Below are 19,104 nucleotides of genomic sequence, written 5' to 3'. Positions count from 1 at the left end.
CCCTGAGTAGAGCCCCTGCCCGGTGATGTTCTCTGTTTGTTCTTGTTTTGGCGGTCAAGCGGGACGAGAGCGCGCGAATAGGCTGGCCAGGCGAAGTGGGGGCAGATAGCCTGTTTAGGTTTCCCAGAGGTGGTGTGGCGCCTCTCGTGCGGCTCTCGCTTAGTTCGGTTCGCAGTCTTCTGCGCCGCTGTGATGCCTAGCCAGGGGCTGGGAGAGGGCCCCGGCTGGCGTGAGTGAGGGAATGAGGCGCGCGCGGAGGAACAGACGGACGTAGAGCCGCGCGCCCGTCCCTGCGCTGTGTTTCGGCCCCCGGTCAGGGCCCCCGGTGCTTGTCCCTTCTCGGGGCGAGCCGCCCACAGTGTAACGCTCCATCAACAATAACAGCAGCAAACTGACTGTCAAAGGAGTCACCTGGCGTGGCTCTTAGGAGGTCATCCTACGGTGCAGCGGCTTGTGGTCGCAGTAGGTACGTCAGCAAGCGACCCTTGCCCTTAGCCTGCGGTTGGAAACAGCACAGTTGGAGGTAGGGAATGGAGACAACTTGATGATTCGAAAAGGGAATTCAAACAAGGGAGATAAACACGGCACAAATAAGATGGGAGGCAGAGAGAAAGAAGGACAGAGGAAAGGGAGTCTTGCCCGCAGGAAAAAAAAGGATCCTGGTGAAAGCTATCTCAAATTTTCTTACTCCTATCCCGGGCGCTCATACTTCCCTTCCCCCCAGGCAGGTAGCATCCAAGCGCTATTACTGAAGAAACCCCCAGAACCCTAAACCCATCTTCCGTTCGCCGCATCAGCCTCCCGGGTTGTCCACACCTCACCTCGACACCCCCCGTGGGCTCCCAGCACTCATCCGGCGTGAGGTCGCGTGTGGCCTTGCTGACGTGTATTGCCCCCGGCACCCCCGTACTCTCCATGCGGGAGGCCGTGTTGATGGTGTCGCCAAACAGACAGAACCTCGGCATGCGGGTGCCCACCACTCCGCTCATGGCGGGGCCGCTGTGGATACCCACACGCAACCGCACAGGCTCACCGCTGGTGGGAAGACGTACGGCACTGGCGGCGCGAAGGAGAGCCTGGACAGGTAGGGGGTTGTTTGGGGATGACTGCAAGTTGGTTGGGTTGGTTAGGACGGTGTACGGGCAGGGGGGCAGGCAAGACGGAGCGGGTGGAGGAGCAGCAGAGGGAGTGAGGAGAACGGAGGGCCGGGTTCAGGGGGGACAAGCGAACGCGAGTTGACTTAGCGGAACGCCAAGCTGCTTTCTTGTCTTATCATACCTTTGCAAATTGTACGGTGCGATGTGCGTGTTGCGGATCCACATCCTCCGACCGCACCGTCACTGCACCCGTCTCCACGTCCACCTTCATAAGGCCCCCCGCCGCCACGTAGCAATCGCCAATGGTTTCCACCTTGTACACTCCGAACGCATCCAGCATGGCGTCCAGGCGCGTGTAGAGGTCGTTGAGGAAGGACATGACGGTGGCGGGCTTCACGGAGTTGCACATGGTGGTGAAACCCTAGGGGGCGGGAGACCAAGGGGGGGAGAGGGGGTGTCCGATGAGCGGGGCGGAAGAACCCGGCTTCGAGGTAGCAGCTGAGGACGACCAGAGCCAGCACACTGTGGCACAAACCCTCACAAGCAGGCAAACACGCACACGCTCATACACACACGCTTCTCCCCCTCCGTTACCCCTCCGTCCCCCCCAGCCACCTGGATATCGCAAAACAGTACGGTGAGGGCGCTGTGGGAGGTGGCCAGGTGCAGAAACGTGTCGCCCGTGATGGGCACCGCCGCCGGGCTTCTAACGGCCGTAGGGAGTGTGCGTGTGCTGGTGCGGCCAAAGCCGCTGTGATTGCCAGCGGCGGCCTGGGCATGGCCGCTGATTGCATTTGCGGGCGCCTCCACCGGCCCCGCCGGCGGCAGGCCCCCGCCGGCGGCGGGGAGGGGATTGTCGTCTCCAGGGAGGGCTGAGGTCGCGGCCATGACGGCGATGTGCTCCAGAACTGAATGGCGCAAAAAGAGGTTTGTTACATACCAAGAGTCAATCCGTTAGTTTGCTAGGAGTTGGTTAGGGGCTAGGCAGTCGCCTAGGAGGCCGGACGAAGGAACCGAGGCCAACCCTCACCCCCCACCCAGGTGCTCGTGGATCTGGAGGTCTGCTAGTCACGCAGCATCGGGACCCGCGGGAGATGCCCCACGATGGAGAGAGGCGCCCCATTCGGGTGTGTGCACCTTCACCTTTGAAAACATCCAGTTCCTGCTGACCCACCTACCCACCATGTTGCGGAAATATGGACTCCAGCAGCAGGTGCTCCGCCTCCATCACCCGGACGAGGTGTTTCTCCGCCCACACCCTGCTGGACACGTCGTGCTGTCCGTCGAGGAGGGGGCAGAGGAGGGGACAGAGGAGGGGGCAGAGGAGGGGGCAGAGGAGGGGGCAGAGGAGGGGGCAGAGGATTGTGGTTTGGCGGGAAGGTTTCGGGTGGGAGGGAAAGGAACGGGGGCCGCCGACAGGTAAGGGGGATAAGGAAAGACACAAAGAGAGAGAGAGAGAGAGAGAGAGAGAGACAGAGAGATCAACACACACATGCACATGCACATGCACATGCGGGAATACTTCGAGCTCCTTGCTGAACTGCATTACCGGAGGCGGGGCGACTTTCCCTTCCCGGTATCCATATTTGCCAGTGGTGCGCCCAGTTTGCCTGCCGTACACACTCTTTTTCTTAAATCTTCTGATGGAACTGCCCAACGCCCTGATCCGCCACAGAGGAGCAGCCCAAATGCAAAGCCAGGCGAGCGCCTCATACCCGTTATCTGTTGCCAGCCAACCAACCAACGAACCAACGAAGCGACGACCGCAATCCCTGGCAGGATGCTCCCCGACGCTCCCCAGTCACCCGCTGTACCCGGTCCTGCCCTTCCATTACCACCAAACCACAAACCACATTTTACTCGGTTGTTTGTCTTTGCCTCAGTTTAGGGCGGAATGAACCCTGCAGCCCTCCCTCCGCCCCTACACACATACATACATACATGCACGCACGCACGCACTCACGCGCACGCACACACACACAGTTTCCTTACCTGCACCACCAGAAGGAGGATCTCCCCCGTAGCCGGGTGAGGTACGCCGGACAACACAACCTCGAACCAGCGGCCGCCGTCCACATTCACAACACGGGGGTTGCCGCCGGAGCCGATAGCCGGCATCACCGCCGGCTCCGAAACCACACGACCCTTCCCCACCGCCGCCGCCGGGGTTGCTGTAGTGGGCAATGGCGCAGGAACGAGTTCGATGTCGTCTGGAGCCGCATGTGTGCCGCCGCCGGACAGGACGGAAGTGGGCGGGCACGACCGATTGGGAAGGACCTGCTTCCAGTCGCCACACATGCCGTTATAGTTTGAATTTGAATTTAGGATCCCATGGGGTGTAGGATCCTGTGTCGCGTCAGTGCAGCGGCGGCGACACGAGCTAGCGGAGGTGGCCGCCACTGCCATCGCGGCGGCGGTTACACTGACGCCGCCGCCACCGTCATTGCTGATTCCTGGAAGTACGGCAGACCCGAAGGGCCGGCTTTGGAGCCCGGGGGTGCTGCCGCCGCGGCCCCAGTACGGGGATGGAGGCGGCTCTGCGCCGGCGCAGCTGACGGAGCCGTGGCGAGATTGCTCCAGGGAGCCTATTCCCGCTGCCGCCGCCGCACTACCGTGCTCGCACGTCGTCATGCCGCCGTACATTGGTACTAACACCCCAGCCCGTACGGAGTGATCGGCAATGCAAAGGCTGGAGCCGCCGGGGCTGCCCAAGGTGCCGTACCGTGATGTATGCGGCTCGCCGTACGTCGCCGTACATGGCGATTGCTGCATCGCCGCTAGCGAACCAACGGCCCGTGCCATGGACCTCATGGTGAGCTGTACGATGCGTGGTACGGCAAGACCCGACGTCGGACTGGCGGGGCCGGGCGGGGCCTTGAGGCCGCTGTTGAGTCCCCCGTTCGACGCGGCAGCGGCAACGGTAGAGCCGCCGCCGTCATCATATTCTGACAGAGGCGCCATCTCGTACGGGCCGTACGCGACCCGTTCCCGAGGAGACTGGCAGCTGTCGGCGGCGCACCTGCTCGCCGGGCTGCGGAGGCGGTGCGTGCTGACGTCGCAGTCAGCCATGCTCGCAGCCACACCAGCTGTTGCTGCTCCTGCTGCCGCCGCCGCTGCATAAATATCCATGTTGCCGCGTCCATTGCTTGGGCTCAGGGCGGGTGCGTGGGATTGGCTGGGGCTCCGCGGCGCAGTCCCGTCCATGCGCTTGTGACTGGATGAGAGGCCTTTCAGATCATTCGCCGGGGAGGTGGTGCGCGAGCTAGGTGGAGCCTGCGGTGATCCCGCCTGACTAAGAATTCGTCGACCGCGAAGACTGAGCTGGCCATCAGGGCTGGTGCTCATGCCGAACACTGGATCACCGTCGCCGCCGCCGCCGCCGCCGCTTCCGTTTGACGGCGGCAGTACGCTGCCGCCGCCGCCGTGGATGACGTTGGCGGGGACGCTTCTGCACGCCGCAGGGCCGCTGCCACCGCAGCCGCCGACAGAGGCATTGGCAGAGGCGTACGCGCCGCTGAAGCCTAACAGGCCTTGGGACGCGGCGGCCTTTGCGAGCTCGCCCGCGGGATCCCTCGGGAAGGCTCCCGTTGAAGTTCCACTGGTCCCGGTAGCTCGGTACATGGGGAAATGCACGCTGCGAGATCCCTGCTGCACTCCAATGGAGTTGTGTGACGTACACGACTCAGAAGGCGTGTACGACTGTAGGCCGCCATGCAGACCGCACACATCTTCTGCCTGCAGACCCGGTGACGGCCGGCCGCGGCCGCCGCCGACATTGCCGTACGCTCCGCCGCACCGTACCGACCTGTTCTCCATGTAGGCAGTGCTGCGACGTGCTGCGCCGCCGTATGAGCGCTCGGCGGCGGCGGCGGCGCCGCCGCCGCCAGGAGCGCCTCCTGCGCACGATGCTCGGTTGCGACCGCGAGGACCGACCATCGTTCCCCAAGTGCTCGTTGAAAGAGCCTGCCACAATTGCTCTTGGTGACTATGCATAAGAAGCATCCCGTCACAGGTCTGTGACCACTGGCTGCCGCCGCACTCCGCCGTCGTGAAGACGACTGGTGGCGGGGCTGGCGACGATGTGGGCGGGCGCTGCTGCGGCTGCTGCAGGTGTGGTTGCGACGGCGACCGGGGCTGCGTCACGGGAAAGGGCACGGACTGCCGTTGGGGGTGATTTGCCCAGGAAAGCGGCGGTAGCGCTGGGCAGCCTTCAGAACCCGGCCGGCGCGATCGTGTGGCGTCGTCGCCGTCGGATGCTAACATTGCGGCGGCGGCCGCGGCAACGGGGCGAGTTGGTGCTGTGATTGCGCTGGCAGCGGGGGCGGGAAGCGCTCTGTTGACCACCTTTTCCGCTGCCGTCGCCGCCATCGCCGCTGCTGCTGCTGCTGCTGCTGGCGGCGATCCAGCGGCGCCGCCGCCGCTGTCTTGTCTGTGCCTGCACGCCAATGCGGTCGACAGCAGCGACGCGCCGGCTGCGGATTGCGGGGTGAGTGCCGGGGGCCCGTCACAACACACGCGATTGATGCTGTCACGTCTCTGTGCATGCTCCTCCTTTTCTGTACGAACCGTAGGCTTGGCGGCCGCCATCGCAACCGCTGCCGCCGCCGCAGCTGGTGTCAGCCGATGATGCTCGTGCAGACTGCCGCCGCAGCTGGCGCCGCCGCTCCTATAGGCCCCCGCTGAGCAGGTGACGCTACGGCCTGATGGCCCGGAGTTGTTCCGAGCTGCGACCTGAACCGGCGACAAGTCGCCGCCGCCGCCGTCACCGCCAACGCCAACGCCGCCGCTGCCGCCGCACCAGGAAGCGTGCCGAGCGGAGCGAAGCCAAGCCCATCGACCACTGCCGCCTGCTAGATGGAAGGCGCGGCGGAGCTGAAGCTGCAATTCCGATTGCTGTTGTTGGCTTAAATGGGAATGCGGGCTGTGCAGGCAGTAGGGGCTGGAGCTGCCGTGGTGCGTCCCATGGGTCGCTACTCCGGAACCTGGACAGCAGACCTCACGCGCACAGCTGCTGCGTGATCTGGGGAGATTCTCCATTACGCCATCGCCGCCGCTGCCGGCTGTGCCGCGGCACGGAGCCATCCTGGAGAGTCCGGACGGGGCCAACCGCGCGTCACCATGCCCGCTAGTATCCACCATCAATCCAGCCGCAGCTGCACCGCGACCAGAGGTGGCGCATGTCGTACGGCTGGCGTCTCCACCGCCGCCGCAGCAGACTTCCGCGGCCACCGCTGCCACTTCCTCCTGTCCGGCGTGGACGCTGTGGCGCTGCTGCAGTCGCTGCTGGTACGGCTTCGTAGGCCCCAGAGGAACCTGCGGCGGCGGGACCGGCGGCCGCCCCGAAAGCAAGTCGTCAACGCTGCCGCCACCACCGCCACCGCTGTCGCCGCCGCTAGCGGGCAGCTTGCAACAACGCAAAGCGGTGACCGCGCTACAATGCTTCGGAACCGGCGGCATCCGTACGGCGGACGCTGATGAGGACGAAGGCAGCGCAGTAATCACTGCTGCGGCGGCCGCTTGGCGTGTGGATGGCCCAGAGATACAGTCTTTACTCGGCATCAGTGTGCGGCAGCAGACGTCCAGCGACCTGGACCCACGGGTCGGTGCTGTGGCGCCGTCATTGCGTAGTACCCGGTCAGGCAGGGCAGCAACAGAAGCAGCAGCAGCCTGGCCGTTGGAAGCGCAGCGGCCAGGCTGTACGGTGGCAGCGCCACCCGCCGCCGCGGTCGTCAGCCCTACCCAGGAGTGAAACACGTCGCCGCCGTTGCCGTCGCCGCCTCCATGTTTGTCATGGTCGTTGCGTGCACCTGCGGCCCCGCGGGCCCCGATAACTCTGGCTGAGCCGCCGGTTTCGGCGCCGGCGCCGCTAGCACCGCCGGGCGCGGACTGCTCCAAGGAGGATTCTCGCCTACCCAGCACCTGCGGCCGCTGCCACAAGGGCAGGGCGGGCCCCCAGGAGGTTGACGGTAGGGTTTGGTGCTCCATGCCTTGGCAGCTGCTGTCCTCCAGGCGGCCACTCGGGCAGCCATTGGCGCCCTCGTTCTCGCTGACAGGCCCGCCGAAGTCGTTGGCGGTTGGCGGTTGTACAGCGCTGATGTTTGGCGCGTGGTTCGACCTTTGATGGCCCTCGCGTCCGTGCAGGCTACCTAGAAGGACGTCCAGAAGCAGCTCACTCCTCCGCTCTGCAGGGCAGAACGAGCTGCCGCCAGCGCCACCCGCTGAAGCTGCGGCAGCAGCGGCGGCGGCGGCGGCAGCGGCAACAGCTGCGCCGCCGGTGGTTTCCAAGCTGCCTAGGATGGCTTCAGTGCAGGGCGAGGAGCACAATGACGGCTGTGCAAGCGGTATAGACGGTGCCGTGATCTGGGCGACGGCGAGGCCCCGCATGCCATCTTCGTAGTCGGCATAGCCGTCGGCGCCATCGGCAGGGGGATAACATGCCCCATGGCTCGGATACAGGCTGGATGGCCCGTACTGGGAGTAAGTTAGGTTGTTGCATGGAGCGCCGCGGCCGCTGCCGCCGTCACCAGGGCCGCCGGCATCGGCGGCCGCATTGCAAGGGCTAAAGGTCAGCTGTGGCAGCTGGGGAACGTGCAGCAGCCCTGGTGGGTTTGGGAGGTGGGGTGCAAGGAGCTGGGGTTGGTCCGGAGGAGGGAAAGCCTAAAACGCGAAGTAAAGCAACTTTTAGGCGTGTTGGTTATTGGTTGTTGGTTGCCTGTGTTGCCCGTGAAGGAAAGGAAAGTCTGTATGGAGCAACAAGGGCCTGGCAATGGGCACAAGACGCACCACCAATTGCGCGGAAAACCCTTCGGTAATCCTGAAGCACAAGCGGTACAAGGGCAGAAGTGTTGAGGGAAAGCTGCGAGAGGATCACGCTACCGTAGTAAGGAACCTATTTAGCGGGGAGGGGTAGCCAGATCAGGAAATAACCGGGTACGGGTGCATTAGAAACCGATCTACCGATGATTCCTTAAAGCTCGTTGGAACGAGTAAGGGTTTACCCAGCCGGAGGCCGTGCACTTCAACGTGCAACTTCCTCACCTCTCCACGTGCGGCCCTCCTGCACCGCCGCCATGGCGTCCTGCAAGGCATCGAGGTCTGTCGCGAAGAGGAGCTGTAGGGAAGCGGATGGAAAGCCATCCGCTGTCGTAAAACCAAGAGTGGTCCGTCGCATGTGATCAAAAAGCTCAACGCTTGCAGGGTTGTTGGCGAGCAAGGTTCCTGCTTGTGAAAATAGAGCGACCTGGGGTGGAGCATCGCCGGTGGCCGTGGCAGGGAGCAGGAGTAGAATTTTTGCAGTAGTTAGAGAAGAAAATTAATTTCTTTTGAAATAACAAGTGATGCTTTCTAAATGTAACTCGACGGAGGTATGTGTTTGTTTTAGGAGGCTCGCGCAGCGTAACACGTGAACAGCTCAACCACGTTACCGGTGGGTTTAAGCGAAAGTCATTAGCTTTTAGGTTATGACGAGCTATTTATTGTATGTGTATCGATATCGATAAATATTGTGTTTGGGTCTCCCTTTGCAGAGAGTGAATGGTGTCTCAGACAGAGGCAGCCCACGTGTCTATACCTGGTTCTGTAGGCTTACAGTAAAAAAATATCATTAGGCTTACCGGATCCGATATGTGTTGCAGCATGAGCGAGAAGTAGGCGTGGACAGGAGCGTCCCTGTCGACAACGGCTGCTGCAGGCTTTTCTCCCTGCCGATCATCTTTATGTCTTCTATTGCCACGAGTGATAGTCTCTGTAATTTTAAAACAACAAAACAGTCGCTGCAAAGTAGCTGCCATACTTCGGGTGCAGTGCTGCTGCCGCTGCCTTATGCAGCCCTGTGCGGGAAGGTTCGTAGAAACAAGTTTGAGCAATCTTTTCTAACTATATTAACATCTTAGGCATTGCGGCATTTCCAATAACAAGGGGCTCTACCTGTCCAGTTTAATTCGTTCATACAAGCAAATGATAGCGGTCCTTACTACCTTGGGGGAATTCTGTAAACTGGCAAGAAACCAGACAAAGGGAGCAGCTTGTCGCACTGCAGCAGTACTAACGGTGTTGATGTAACCTGCGCAATGGTAGGGCGTATGAGCCGAAAGATGGTCGATATTATGAATAACGGTGCAATGGTCACAGTGACGTGTAAAGCCTTACAAAGGCGGGAGAGTATTTCGTCGCCTGTGCGTCGCATATCAAATTTGTTTTACCGTTATCAACCAGACAAAGCAAGACGGCTCAGTCGTTTGTACGTTTGATTGCTTTCAGCTGGTTCTTATCCTTTTTGGCGATAGCTCCCCCCACGGCTATGATTGTGTAACAAACCCTGGTTGTATCTTACGCTGCGAGCAGCCTTTCATCAGACAGCATATATAAACATTCAGCAGCAGGTTTACAATAACAAGTTTGTCCCGAGTCTCGGGGAGGACATGATTTCTTTCGACAACCCTAAACCTCTACAGTACGGTACTTTCAATTAGCTTCGTCCAACAGTTTCGTAGTCACACTTTTGTTTTTTTTAAAATACTTGAATTAAAGGCAGGCGACACGGGTCACTTCCATCCATATGACTTCGGCTGCTGTAGCCGTTATGGGAAAAGGGTATCCCGAGGTACACTATCCTGACGCCCTGAGCACCTAGCGAGCCTTGGTTCCCTGGTGTCGCGGTTGCCCAAATTTGGGATCATGTGTCAAGATAATCAAAAAACATGCATTTCTTGCGAACACCGAGGGCATCAAGGGCATGGAAAGATAAAGCAGTCGAAGCTTCCCAGCTATATTACCGATCTCTACCCATGCATAACTTGAAAACATACTGCGACGGCCTTGACATGCTATGCCGCAAAGGCAATACATTTTACTCAACCTGACGTTGAACGGCAGACCGCTTAACAATATGAAGTAACTGAATCAATAAGCTTTGGTGCCAGCGGATCAAGGTACCATCGTCTTCGAGTTCAATTCCACAGGTTTGCCAAACTGGGGCAGGCGGGAGCCCCAAACAAGGCCCTCCACGGTGATCTGCTTGGCCACCCTCAGGATTAGCAAACGATCCTGCTGCGATGCATGGAGCACCAAGGAGCCGCTGTCACCGTAAGCGGCGTCGCCTTCCAAACGCCCACCACAAGTTCGGTGTCCTGTGGAAACGCCCACCATCATTGCTTCTCTGTCGGCTAATCCGCTCTCACTTAAAATCCTTCTTTTTGCAGCTGCTTCTTCTGCTTTCAACACTCCATCCATTACCAGCAGGCCCCCAACGGCTCCGTGCGCCATTGCTGCATTGCCGTCAAAATTTCTAGACACATGCAATGTGTGGAGCAGGAAAAACAGGACCTCCCGAATAAGAAGCTGCCAGAGCGCCCCGTTCCAAGCCAAACCTTCCAAAGATCTGGCCCCTGGGCCGTACGTGGGGCCTTGGTGGCATGTGTGTGTGTGTGTGTGTGTGTGTGTGTGTGTGTGTGTGTGTGTGTGTGTGTGTGTGTGTGTGTGTGTGTGTGTGAGTGTGTGTGTGTGTGTTACATGGTTGGGGGTGCGTGACCCCATACCTGTAAGACTACCCATACGAGCCGAAGGCCCAAGGGCAATACTACAACGCCTAAAAGCTACGGAGGAAAGGAAAACACCGCACATCAGCCCAGGCTAGCGTCCAAAGGGGGTAATTGAGTTTCGGTGAGCCCACATACGTTCCAACATCCTCGCCAGACGTGCGGGTTCCCATTGCATGGCCTCCAACATGCTCTGTTGATGATCGAATCCCTCTTCAGCACGAATATCATTATAGGCTGGGCATTCCAATAACACGTGTTTTCATCCTCGATTCGGCTATTAGGACCACAACAGCGGCAAAACCGCTGCCCCCTGGGACATGGTACTTGCCTCTTCGTGCTCTGTTTGCCTCCAGAGCCCAGCGACATAAACAAAACTGCATTAGCTTACGATGTGCTAAACGAGGAATGAAATCCTTAGCATATGTTGGCCACATGACGGCTGCGGCTCCCGAAAAGGGCAGCCCCATCCAGTGCTTATACTTCGCCATTTGCACTCCCGGTTGCTTCCCATCTGATGGGTACTCCTCTGGCAAGTCAGACGCGTATGGTGGCATGTGGCCGAATGCAGTGTTTGGATGCGGACAGCACCGGCTATCCGGTCGAATCTACATAGACGCCACTGCTTCAACCAGTGTACGAACCCTACTTATCGGGCATCCCATTGTACGAAAACAAAACCTGGCCTGAGGTTCCCATCCCTGCAATCATCCTCAATAATCTGTTGCAGCACCGTGCCTGGCATGCATATTTACATATCCAAGGATCAATACTCCAAAACGCGCGGGGCTAATGACACGCTCACCACTCCGACAAGACCCGTCATGCCTGAGGCTCGCCGACATCCCCTAGTCCTAGTCCTGGGGCCAATAATCATGACACGCCCACCAAGCTATCCCGCACTCTCACGCCTTGACTCTCAAGAGGCTCTTCGTCATCCAGGAACCCGCCTTGCGCCCCAACTCCTTTCGCACCATCGTAAAGTCGTACAGCCCGGACAGACCCGTGGGCCCAATAACGCTCACACGCAAAACGAACGTGCCTGGCTCCGGCTCTTGCACCTGCATGACCTCGTAGGATTGGTGGTTGACCAGGTCGCCCAATAGGTTGCCAAACATGCCCAGGTAGTGGTCGAAATGGTAGAGATCCTTGGAGAAGCCAAAGTACCGGGACCGCTCCATGCCGCCCGCGTCCGCCGCGAACTCATAGGCGGTCTGGATGCCATGGTTCAGCCTGAGTGATGAGGAGAGGCGGATAAGCACAGCAAGGGCAGGCGGGAGCGAGCGAAAGGGACCCATTGCATTACTACAATCGCTACCCATCATCGTCGTGACCACGACCAGGTCAAACCACAGGCAGTCAGTCAACCTCACCATTGCCCCTCTTCCGTACCGGGACCACGGCCAACCTCACCGCCGCAATCATTACAGTGGGGCAGTCTGGCTTTAAAAAATTTACCGCCCGAATGAGGTTTAATGAGGTTCGCAGGTCCATAGCTAAGCATGCAGACCTTTAAACGCTGGACTGCGTAACATGCTGCTCGGAAGGGTGGGTGCGTTATTTGCGCCCATCTCTTATAAAGTTGCGGCATGCACAGTTCACGTGCACGTGTGTGTGTGTGTGCACGTATTACGTGTATGTGCAATCCAGGACTTTGTGTGAGGATCCAGGTCTTCGCGTCACATGTATCAATGGCTCCAACAGGCCATGTGGGAGTGTAGCATTTGGTGCATGTCGCGTGTGCCAGCGTGTGCACGAGTGCGAAAGTCCCCATGCGTAGTAATCTCCTTGCATCGGGGTCCGTCTTTTAACCGCACCCTCAGGAAAGAGACATCAGCCAAAGCCGCTTGCGCCCCATGCGTATCGCCGTCCTGTTGTTATGCCTATAATTTCGGCTCGGCGACGTTTTTACCAATAAAGCCATGCGTTGTGAGGTGCCGACCAGGGAACCGACCAGGGGTCATCGTTGGCCCGCAATGCCTTCAGCTGCACCTGGAAAGGAGAATCCGGGCATGGCACCAGTAAGCCAGAGCATTAGCGAAGGTCCTAGTGTAATGGCAATGCTATGTTCCCAACGGCTCACCTCGACTGATTCACGCGGCGAGAACGCGGGTGAAGGCATAACCTGCGCCGTGCGGGAGGAGGGGACCTGAATGTTTAGCTGTGCGAAGGAGCGTGCCATTACCCCTGGGACGGGATATGAAACAGAATGCCCCAGGAGCAGCACTATCAAGCGTGTTTGAGACGCATGGGGTTGCGAAACATGGGTTTGTGCTTAATGACTGGAGCAGGATAACCCTGGTCTCGTGTACGTAAACCGACAATCAGGAGCAGCGTGAGACAGACACGCAATGTATGAAATGACAATACTATCTATGTTGTATACTTACTATTGGATCTGGAGTGTTCTGTGGGTTCCAGACCGGCGCTGCAGCTGGTGCATGCTTGCTGCGCCTGCGTTGGTTGGAGATGCACCGCCAAGTAGATCTCTGCAGTATCATGGAGGACATAATCACGCCAATAACCTAAGTATGTGTGTATTTGTAGCTCGTATTTCGCAAAGCTGCCGAGGCTTGGAACCATTAACAGAGGCAACCGCGCCGTACTCTAAAAAGAAATGCTTTGTGGTTTAGGGAGAGCATCCAAAAGTTATTGAAGTCTCATCCAAACCAACGCTGAAATTATCATCATATCAAACCGTGGGCTAGGAGCGCGCCTCCAAGCATTTGCACATGATCGACTTTCTCCCGACTTGTTTGGGCAGATGAAAACTAAGCAGGGGCTCTGATTTCCTTCAACTCAGTGATTAAAGCTCTGTTACATCCATGGCAACACCGGCTGCAGGAGGCACCCTGCCCACTCCGGAGGAACAATCTCCTCCAGCTCCTTCGCACAATGTAGCAGTATTTTTCCATGGTTTCTTCAAGGTCCGTACCAATGCGTTGCGCTAGGCTTATAACGAGCGACCAAACCGTGCAGCTCGTATACAGGTGGTGTCAATCGTCTGGTATTGGATCTGTACTATTGTCAGTGACTCTTTTGTGGTCAACTTCGTTGTATGCATCGTCCTGTTGGCTCTTGATTTCTGGACGGTGAGTACCGGCTGTACCCTTTGACCACGGCCTGTCGTGCCGTGCATGAAGTGGTGCTCGTTTCTGTGCGTAGACAAAAAACATTACCGGACGCCTCCTTGTGGGGTTACGATGGTGGAATGAGGCAAACGACACAGGATCGGCTTGGCGGTTCGAAACGCTGCCTGAGGTAAGTGACGCATTCGTTGGGTATGACTGGGCAAGTGCTGGACAAGGCGTGGGACTGACAAGTCGCGGGAATGCAACTGTGTGCTTGTAATTTGAACGGGTTGCGGTGGGGTGGGATACGGAGAGCAATGAAGTGCAACACTTCTCTCTTCAACCTTCTCCCACTCTTTTTCCCCAGGGGGAGTTAACCAACACGAGCCCTCTTTCGCCCGCAGTCCTATTGTTAAGGCTCCCCTACCCCATCCGCCGTAGAGCATACGTACCGTGTTGGCGCAGGTTACTCGTGGAATTCTTTTCGCCCGGGCTATAAGCGTACGTACCGCATGCAATTCCTTCAACCTCCCTCTCGCGCCCCACATCACCCTTGCGATAATCCCGCAGGGCGTTCGGACGATCCTACCACGCGAGAAGCGGTTTTTCTGGTTAGCGATACTGCTAGCGGCGGGGCACTGGATCCTTGCCTGCGTTTTTTGCCTCTTTGGGGCATCCTCTTATATCATTGTGGCCATTATGGGGCTCGTGTTCAACGGTAGCAACCTGTGGGGCTACTTCAAGTGCAGCCGCGAAGCGCAGGCGGATCTCCAAGGCTACATCAACAGCACGTCCAACTCCATCGTGCAGGGAGCCATCAAGCAGAAGCTTAGCCAGGCGGCTAGCCGTGTGTGATGACGAAGTGCGATGAGCGCGTCCTTATGCTGGCTGGCAAAGAGTTGCGCGCATGCAGACAGCTTACATACGTTGACGAGAAGAAGTAGTGAGATGGAAGCAAAAGACGGAGGGGGGAAAGGGAGATTGGATCAAGGAAGAAGTACCCAGGCGCTTCCCAGCCTTATGTGTCCATGCTGACACGGGAATATGCCTAGGGCGTCTTCATAGTAGGTTCAAGTTAGTACTGGAACGCTTGACCGTTGAGGAGGTTGGAAAGAGGCAAACGTTGCGACTACTACAGCGCTCGTACAGTGTACTACACATGGTACTGACTGGGTGTTATTTGCAATACTCTTGTAGCCCGCAGCTACCCATCTCACCCTCATCCACGTCATATACGCAAAAATTGTTTCTATAATCCTTTACCCTTTTTGCCACGCGTTTACAATCCTTTTTACATTCCTTCTTCGGAAATCCATATCTAATCCGCAACCAACAACTCGGCATACTTCCGCACAAACCCTAATCCTATACTTGCCCAGGAAAAGACCACCTCGCGGCGACCACAAAATCCACACCCGCCTAAAACCGGCTGCAGCAATCCCCAAAAAACATATTTGGAGATAAACCGGCAAGAACTTTTCTAGCAGGAGAAATAAGAGGAGGGCTTGTTGGTCACCCCTAGCCGCTCTGGGGTTCCTTTCCCACCGGCGACCCACTTGCCGAGCTGGCGCTGCACGACGACGGCTGGCCGCCACCGTGCACACGAATAGCCGCAGTTTGCGTCAGGTGCGGTTCGCTGCGATCAGCCTTGCCCTGCAGCACGGCACAGGGCGGGAGGTATGTACTGCACATCCCTCTGTATAGAGCTGGCTACCGAGGTTGCACTCCATATTCATCGATATACAGCTGCGTCATCCATGATCAGCGTTCATATACAGAAGGATCTCAGCCAGTTGTTTATCCAAGAGGCTAAAGGGCCATCCCATGCGTTTAAGCCCCGGTTCCTAAAGTTCCCCTTTAGGGGACAAACTAGTCCACCTACACGGTTCACTTAGCCCTATTAAATGGCCCCTGAACCAGGTGAATCTGCCTGGAACATACCTCCCGACAAAACGCCCGAAGCTACAGCCGTGAAAGCAAGACCTCACCTCCACATGTCGCAGCTGAGTCGGGCTGGTGGACTTGATTTCATTTAAAAGATCATCGTGCTTGTTGGACTTGATCTGCGGAGGAGGGTTGTGCGGGGCAAACGGGGCGCGGGACAAACATGTCATGAAATGGTGCATTTTGCAATACAGACAGAAATGCATTGAACCAACAACATGAAGTGTGCCTGTCAGAATGGGGTGAATGCGCCTCGACCACATGGCGGACCCAGGCCCAGGTATGGTGTATGGGTCAGGGTGTTGAGGAAACCTACCCGCGCTGCGAACGTCTCATTCTGCACCCTGCACGGGGATCCTTTGCTGTCCCGCACCCTCCCGTGTCGCTCAAATCTTCCCCGGCAACAACCTTTGCTAACGAACGGCTACGCCATCCAGCCGCTGCCCAAGGGTTGCAGGGGGCTGTAAGGGTACGGGACTCCCCTGAGCGCCTATGGGTGTGTACGCGTGTGCGTGTGTGTGTGTGTGTGTGTGCTTGTTACGGTACGTTGGGGTAATCCTACATGTATCGCGGTAAATCGCAATATGTTGGGGCTGCATGCAGCACTACCACAAACACAGACACCATTGGAGTGGCATTGCACATAAATGTAAAACCTCACACTTACGACAGGAGTTTATTCGCATCGCACCCCTCTCTTTTGGTGGCAGCTTTAACCATTCACGTGCCCACTCAACAAGCACGCTCTTTTTAGTGGACGCAATTTCCCGCCGTAATACTACTTCTACTACTATACTGCTGCGACTACCACTATTACTACTGCTACACTACCACCGCCAATACCTGCAAATCCGGCTCCACTCGGGGACCAGAACGGTCAGCCGCGTTCTCCACGTGCTTTAGTGTGTGCGGCGACTCGATTTCGTGCAGGAAGGCGTCCTTATCCCACTGTATGCGAGTGACCCACGGGTCGTTTGTCCATATTCATTACAGGCAAGCGAACGGCGCAACAGGGACAGCGATGCGGCACAAAGTCAAAAACCCATAAAGAAGAAGCGATGAAATGATGATGCAATAACAAAAACTTCAGAGTCTCCGGGACCTCTTCTCTAGGGCGTTCTTTTTTGCTGACGGGAAAGCCTTTTTCCTGCCGATCTCACGTTGACCCACTCCCAACACACCCGCGCCATCACTCAACACACGTTCCAATACCGCCATGGAATGCGGTTCCATTCTCCATTTCGGCTTGCATGCACGCTTGTGACTACTCAACTGCCCTCTTGACGTGCCCGGAACCAGAACTCGATTGACGGCCCCGACCCAGGCAGCCATGCACAATAGGGGTTCAAATAGCACCTTTAACGGCTGAGGAGCTCGGGAATACAGCTGTGCATCAAACGGTGGCGAAAGCACCTTAGGTCGCATGTGGACCGATTTGCACACATGTACCGGGAATCCTGGATTCAGGTGGATTTCATGCCCATGAACAGTTCGGAAAATATGAACCAACGCGCCCACGGCAGTTAGGGCACGGGATGAGAGGTTTGGTACGCGCAGCTTGGCCGTTTCGCAGTTTGACAGGTGAGCACATCAGACAGTCTTGCCTCCTCTTACCTTGCCAACCTGAGCGCCCTGCACCGCTGGGGCGCTGCGATCGGCGGGAGATTCCACATGTTGGAGCGCCACGCCGCCCGCTTTGAGCTCGCTAATCAACGCGTGGTGGCCGCCGACCGCCTTCACCTCCGCCAGAAAAGATGGGCGATCGTTCGGGTGAACCTGAATCCCTGCCGGTCAGAAATGTACAGCCGCCAGGGGTACAAGACGACCTGAGCTGTGAAGGTTCGTGCCATCGGATGCTTGCAAAGGCGTTATTCTTTAGAAAGACCCCATCTGCGTGACTAGTGCTTTACGCCAGTGAACAAAACTGAGATTCGGAGCAAGTCCGTTGTGTGTCTCACCCTCGACTCGGGGACTGCTGCGGTCTTGGGACTCTTTGACATGCTTCAAGGCGACACCTGCGCGTAGTAACCGGAGAAGCATTGCCTTGGAGATAATCAATATAATAGTTAATATACGTACAATCACGATGTACCTCGAAGCATCTTGCCTAACAAGGAACAGCATCTTGTCTGCAGGGACTATCACCGAAATGCACGGGTCTCGGACCGTCGTGGCACCTTTCAGCGCCCCACCTGTCTCAATCTCCTTCAAGAAGCTGTCTTTGTCCCAGTTATGCACGTGAGTGCCTGCATGAACACAATTCGTGGAATGTTGCGTTCAAGGTTGCTTTTCAGTTAACCCGGAACTCCAAGAGCACCTGTCCACCTGGCTCAATGGCCGGCTGCGAGCGATCAGCCACATCCTCGACGTGTTTTAGCTTTTTATCTGCGCCTTCATGTCGGAGCTCATACAAGACATTGTCGAGCGACATTGCCCAGCAGTCACTGCCAGAGCGCCCTAGTTAATTAGTCTGATATTGTTATGACCGATAATAACTTAATTAGTTAACAGCCGGTGGTGCCTTTTAGCTTGTGAGCTGGATGCGCGTGAGATTGGCTGGGATCATCACATCGCGACGACAACTGTCTTATCGTACAGCGCCCATGCCAACGTAAACAACCACGTCGGACATCATCCAGGACAGCCTTTAGGCCACCTGAAATCTTCCTGCCAAAGGAATTCATGGTAGCAACTGTCCGGTACGGTATGCGCCAGAGAGTGTTTGCCCATCGAACGCTGTTCCTTTCCGTTCTTGTACACGGAACAAACTTCCTAAACCCCGGTACTTACCGCCCTTCATTGCCAACCCTCCTCAGTCCTCATAATTATTAGGACACGAAATTTGTTCCTTCACATATCGTGGAGAAAGCACGCAACAGCACGTGCATGCGGGCAGGCGTTGTCAGGTCGTAAACTTGAGGTTCACGACGCGGCAGTCCCAGGTTGTGGGGGGCCCCACCCGCGGAACGCTAACTCTACAGACCATCTGCCACCAAGAGGCCACCATCCCTTCCGCCCCGGCTGAGGCCCCGGGAGATTTGTTCCACGTGACCTGCCGACGGGCCGTGCAATTCGTCTAGTAATGAATTCAAATGCTGTTGCCATCCTCATCTCCATGGTTGACCGTTTGCGCTTAGTTTCTGACGCATGGCTTTTGACGCATCTCCTCCCACTCCTTTCTCTGCGTCTGAAGGGTGTTCCGACCGATCCTCTACAGCCAGTTGCGGCAAAAAGGGAGTATTCACTCCCATTACACCGATCTGCTGCAGTAATAAAAGATTTATAAATGCACTGCGCTGGTTAACATGTAATGGTGCGATTGCCGCACTGTCGATGTACGATATTCCACGCCTTGTCGTACGCCACTTCCTCCGGCTTCAGTAGTTACTCCAAAGGACATCGAGTCCCAGAACACGCGAGCTCACCTACTCACCCTGTGTGTGTGTGTGTGTGTGT

General features: G+C 57.3%; 3 protein-coding genes across 3 annotated transcripts; 1 reads left to right on the top strand and 2 right to left on the bottom strand.

Annotated features, from left to right (window-relative positions):
• Window positions 1-436: 436 nt before the first annotated feature.
• On the bottom strand, window positions 437-13,134 carry cyc54 (guanylyl and adenylyl cyclase family member; the record flags this gene model as incomplete). Its single annotated transcript, XM_002949404.1, has 13 exons — window positions 437-496; window positions 822-1,076; window positions 1,336-1,518; window positions 1,713-2,005; window positions 2,280-2,373; window positions 3,090-7,696; window positions 8,136-8,337; window positions 8,711-8,926; window positions 10,032-10,142; window positions 11,608-11,866; window positions 12,588-12,625; window positions 12,717-12,758; window positions 13,024-13,134. The coding sequence occupies 13 exons, from the start codon at window positions 13,132-13,134 to the stop codon at window positions 437-439; spliced, it is 6,471 nt and encodes a 2,156-aa protein (XP_002949450.1).
• Window positions 13,135-13,458: 324 nt separating this feature from the next.
• Window positions 13,459-14,559, top strand: VOLCADRAFT_59329 (uncharacterized protein; the record flags this gene model as incomplete). Its single annotated transcript, XM_002949503.1, has 4 exons — window positions 13,459-13,560; window positions 13,624-13,725; window positions 13,799-13,894; window positions 14,275-14,559. 4 exons carry the CDS (start codon window positions 13,459-13,461, stop codon window positions 14,557-14,559), a joined length of 585 nt encoding a protein of 194 aa, XP_002949549.1.
• Window positions 14,560-15,352: 793 nt separating this feature from the next.
• On the bottom strand, window positions 15,353-18,079 carry VOLCADRAFT_104335 (uncharacterized protein; the record flags this gene model as incomplete). The annotated part of the gene is made up of 7 exons (XM_002949403.1): window positions 15,353-15,666; window positions 15,699-15,767; window positions 16,492-16,596; window positions 17,263-17,432; window positions 17,607-17,663; window positions 17,841-17,894; window positions 17,974-18,079. The coding sequence occupies 7 exons, from the start codon at window positions 18,077-18,079 to the stop codon at window positions 15,592-15,594; spliced, it is 636 nt and encodes a 211-aa protein (XP_002949449.1). The 3' UTR covers window positions 15,353-15,591.
• Between the last annotated feature and the right edge of the window lie 1,025 nt (window positions 18,080-19,104).

Source organism: Volvox carteri, assembly GCF_000143455.1.
Source record: "Volvox carteri f. nagariensis unplaced genomic scaffold VOLCAscaffold_14, whole genome shotgun sequence".
Lineage (NCBI taxonomy): Eukaryota > Viridiplantae > Chlorophyta > Chlorophyceae > Chlamydomonadales > Volvocaceae > Volvox > Volvox carteri.
Note: the sequence above shows the minus strand (reverse complement) of the source record. Positions and strands in the feature narration are given on the sequence as shown.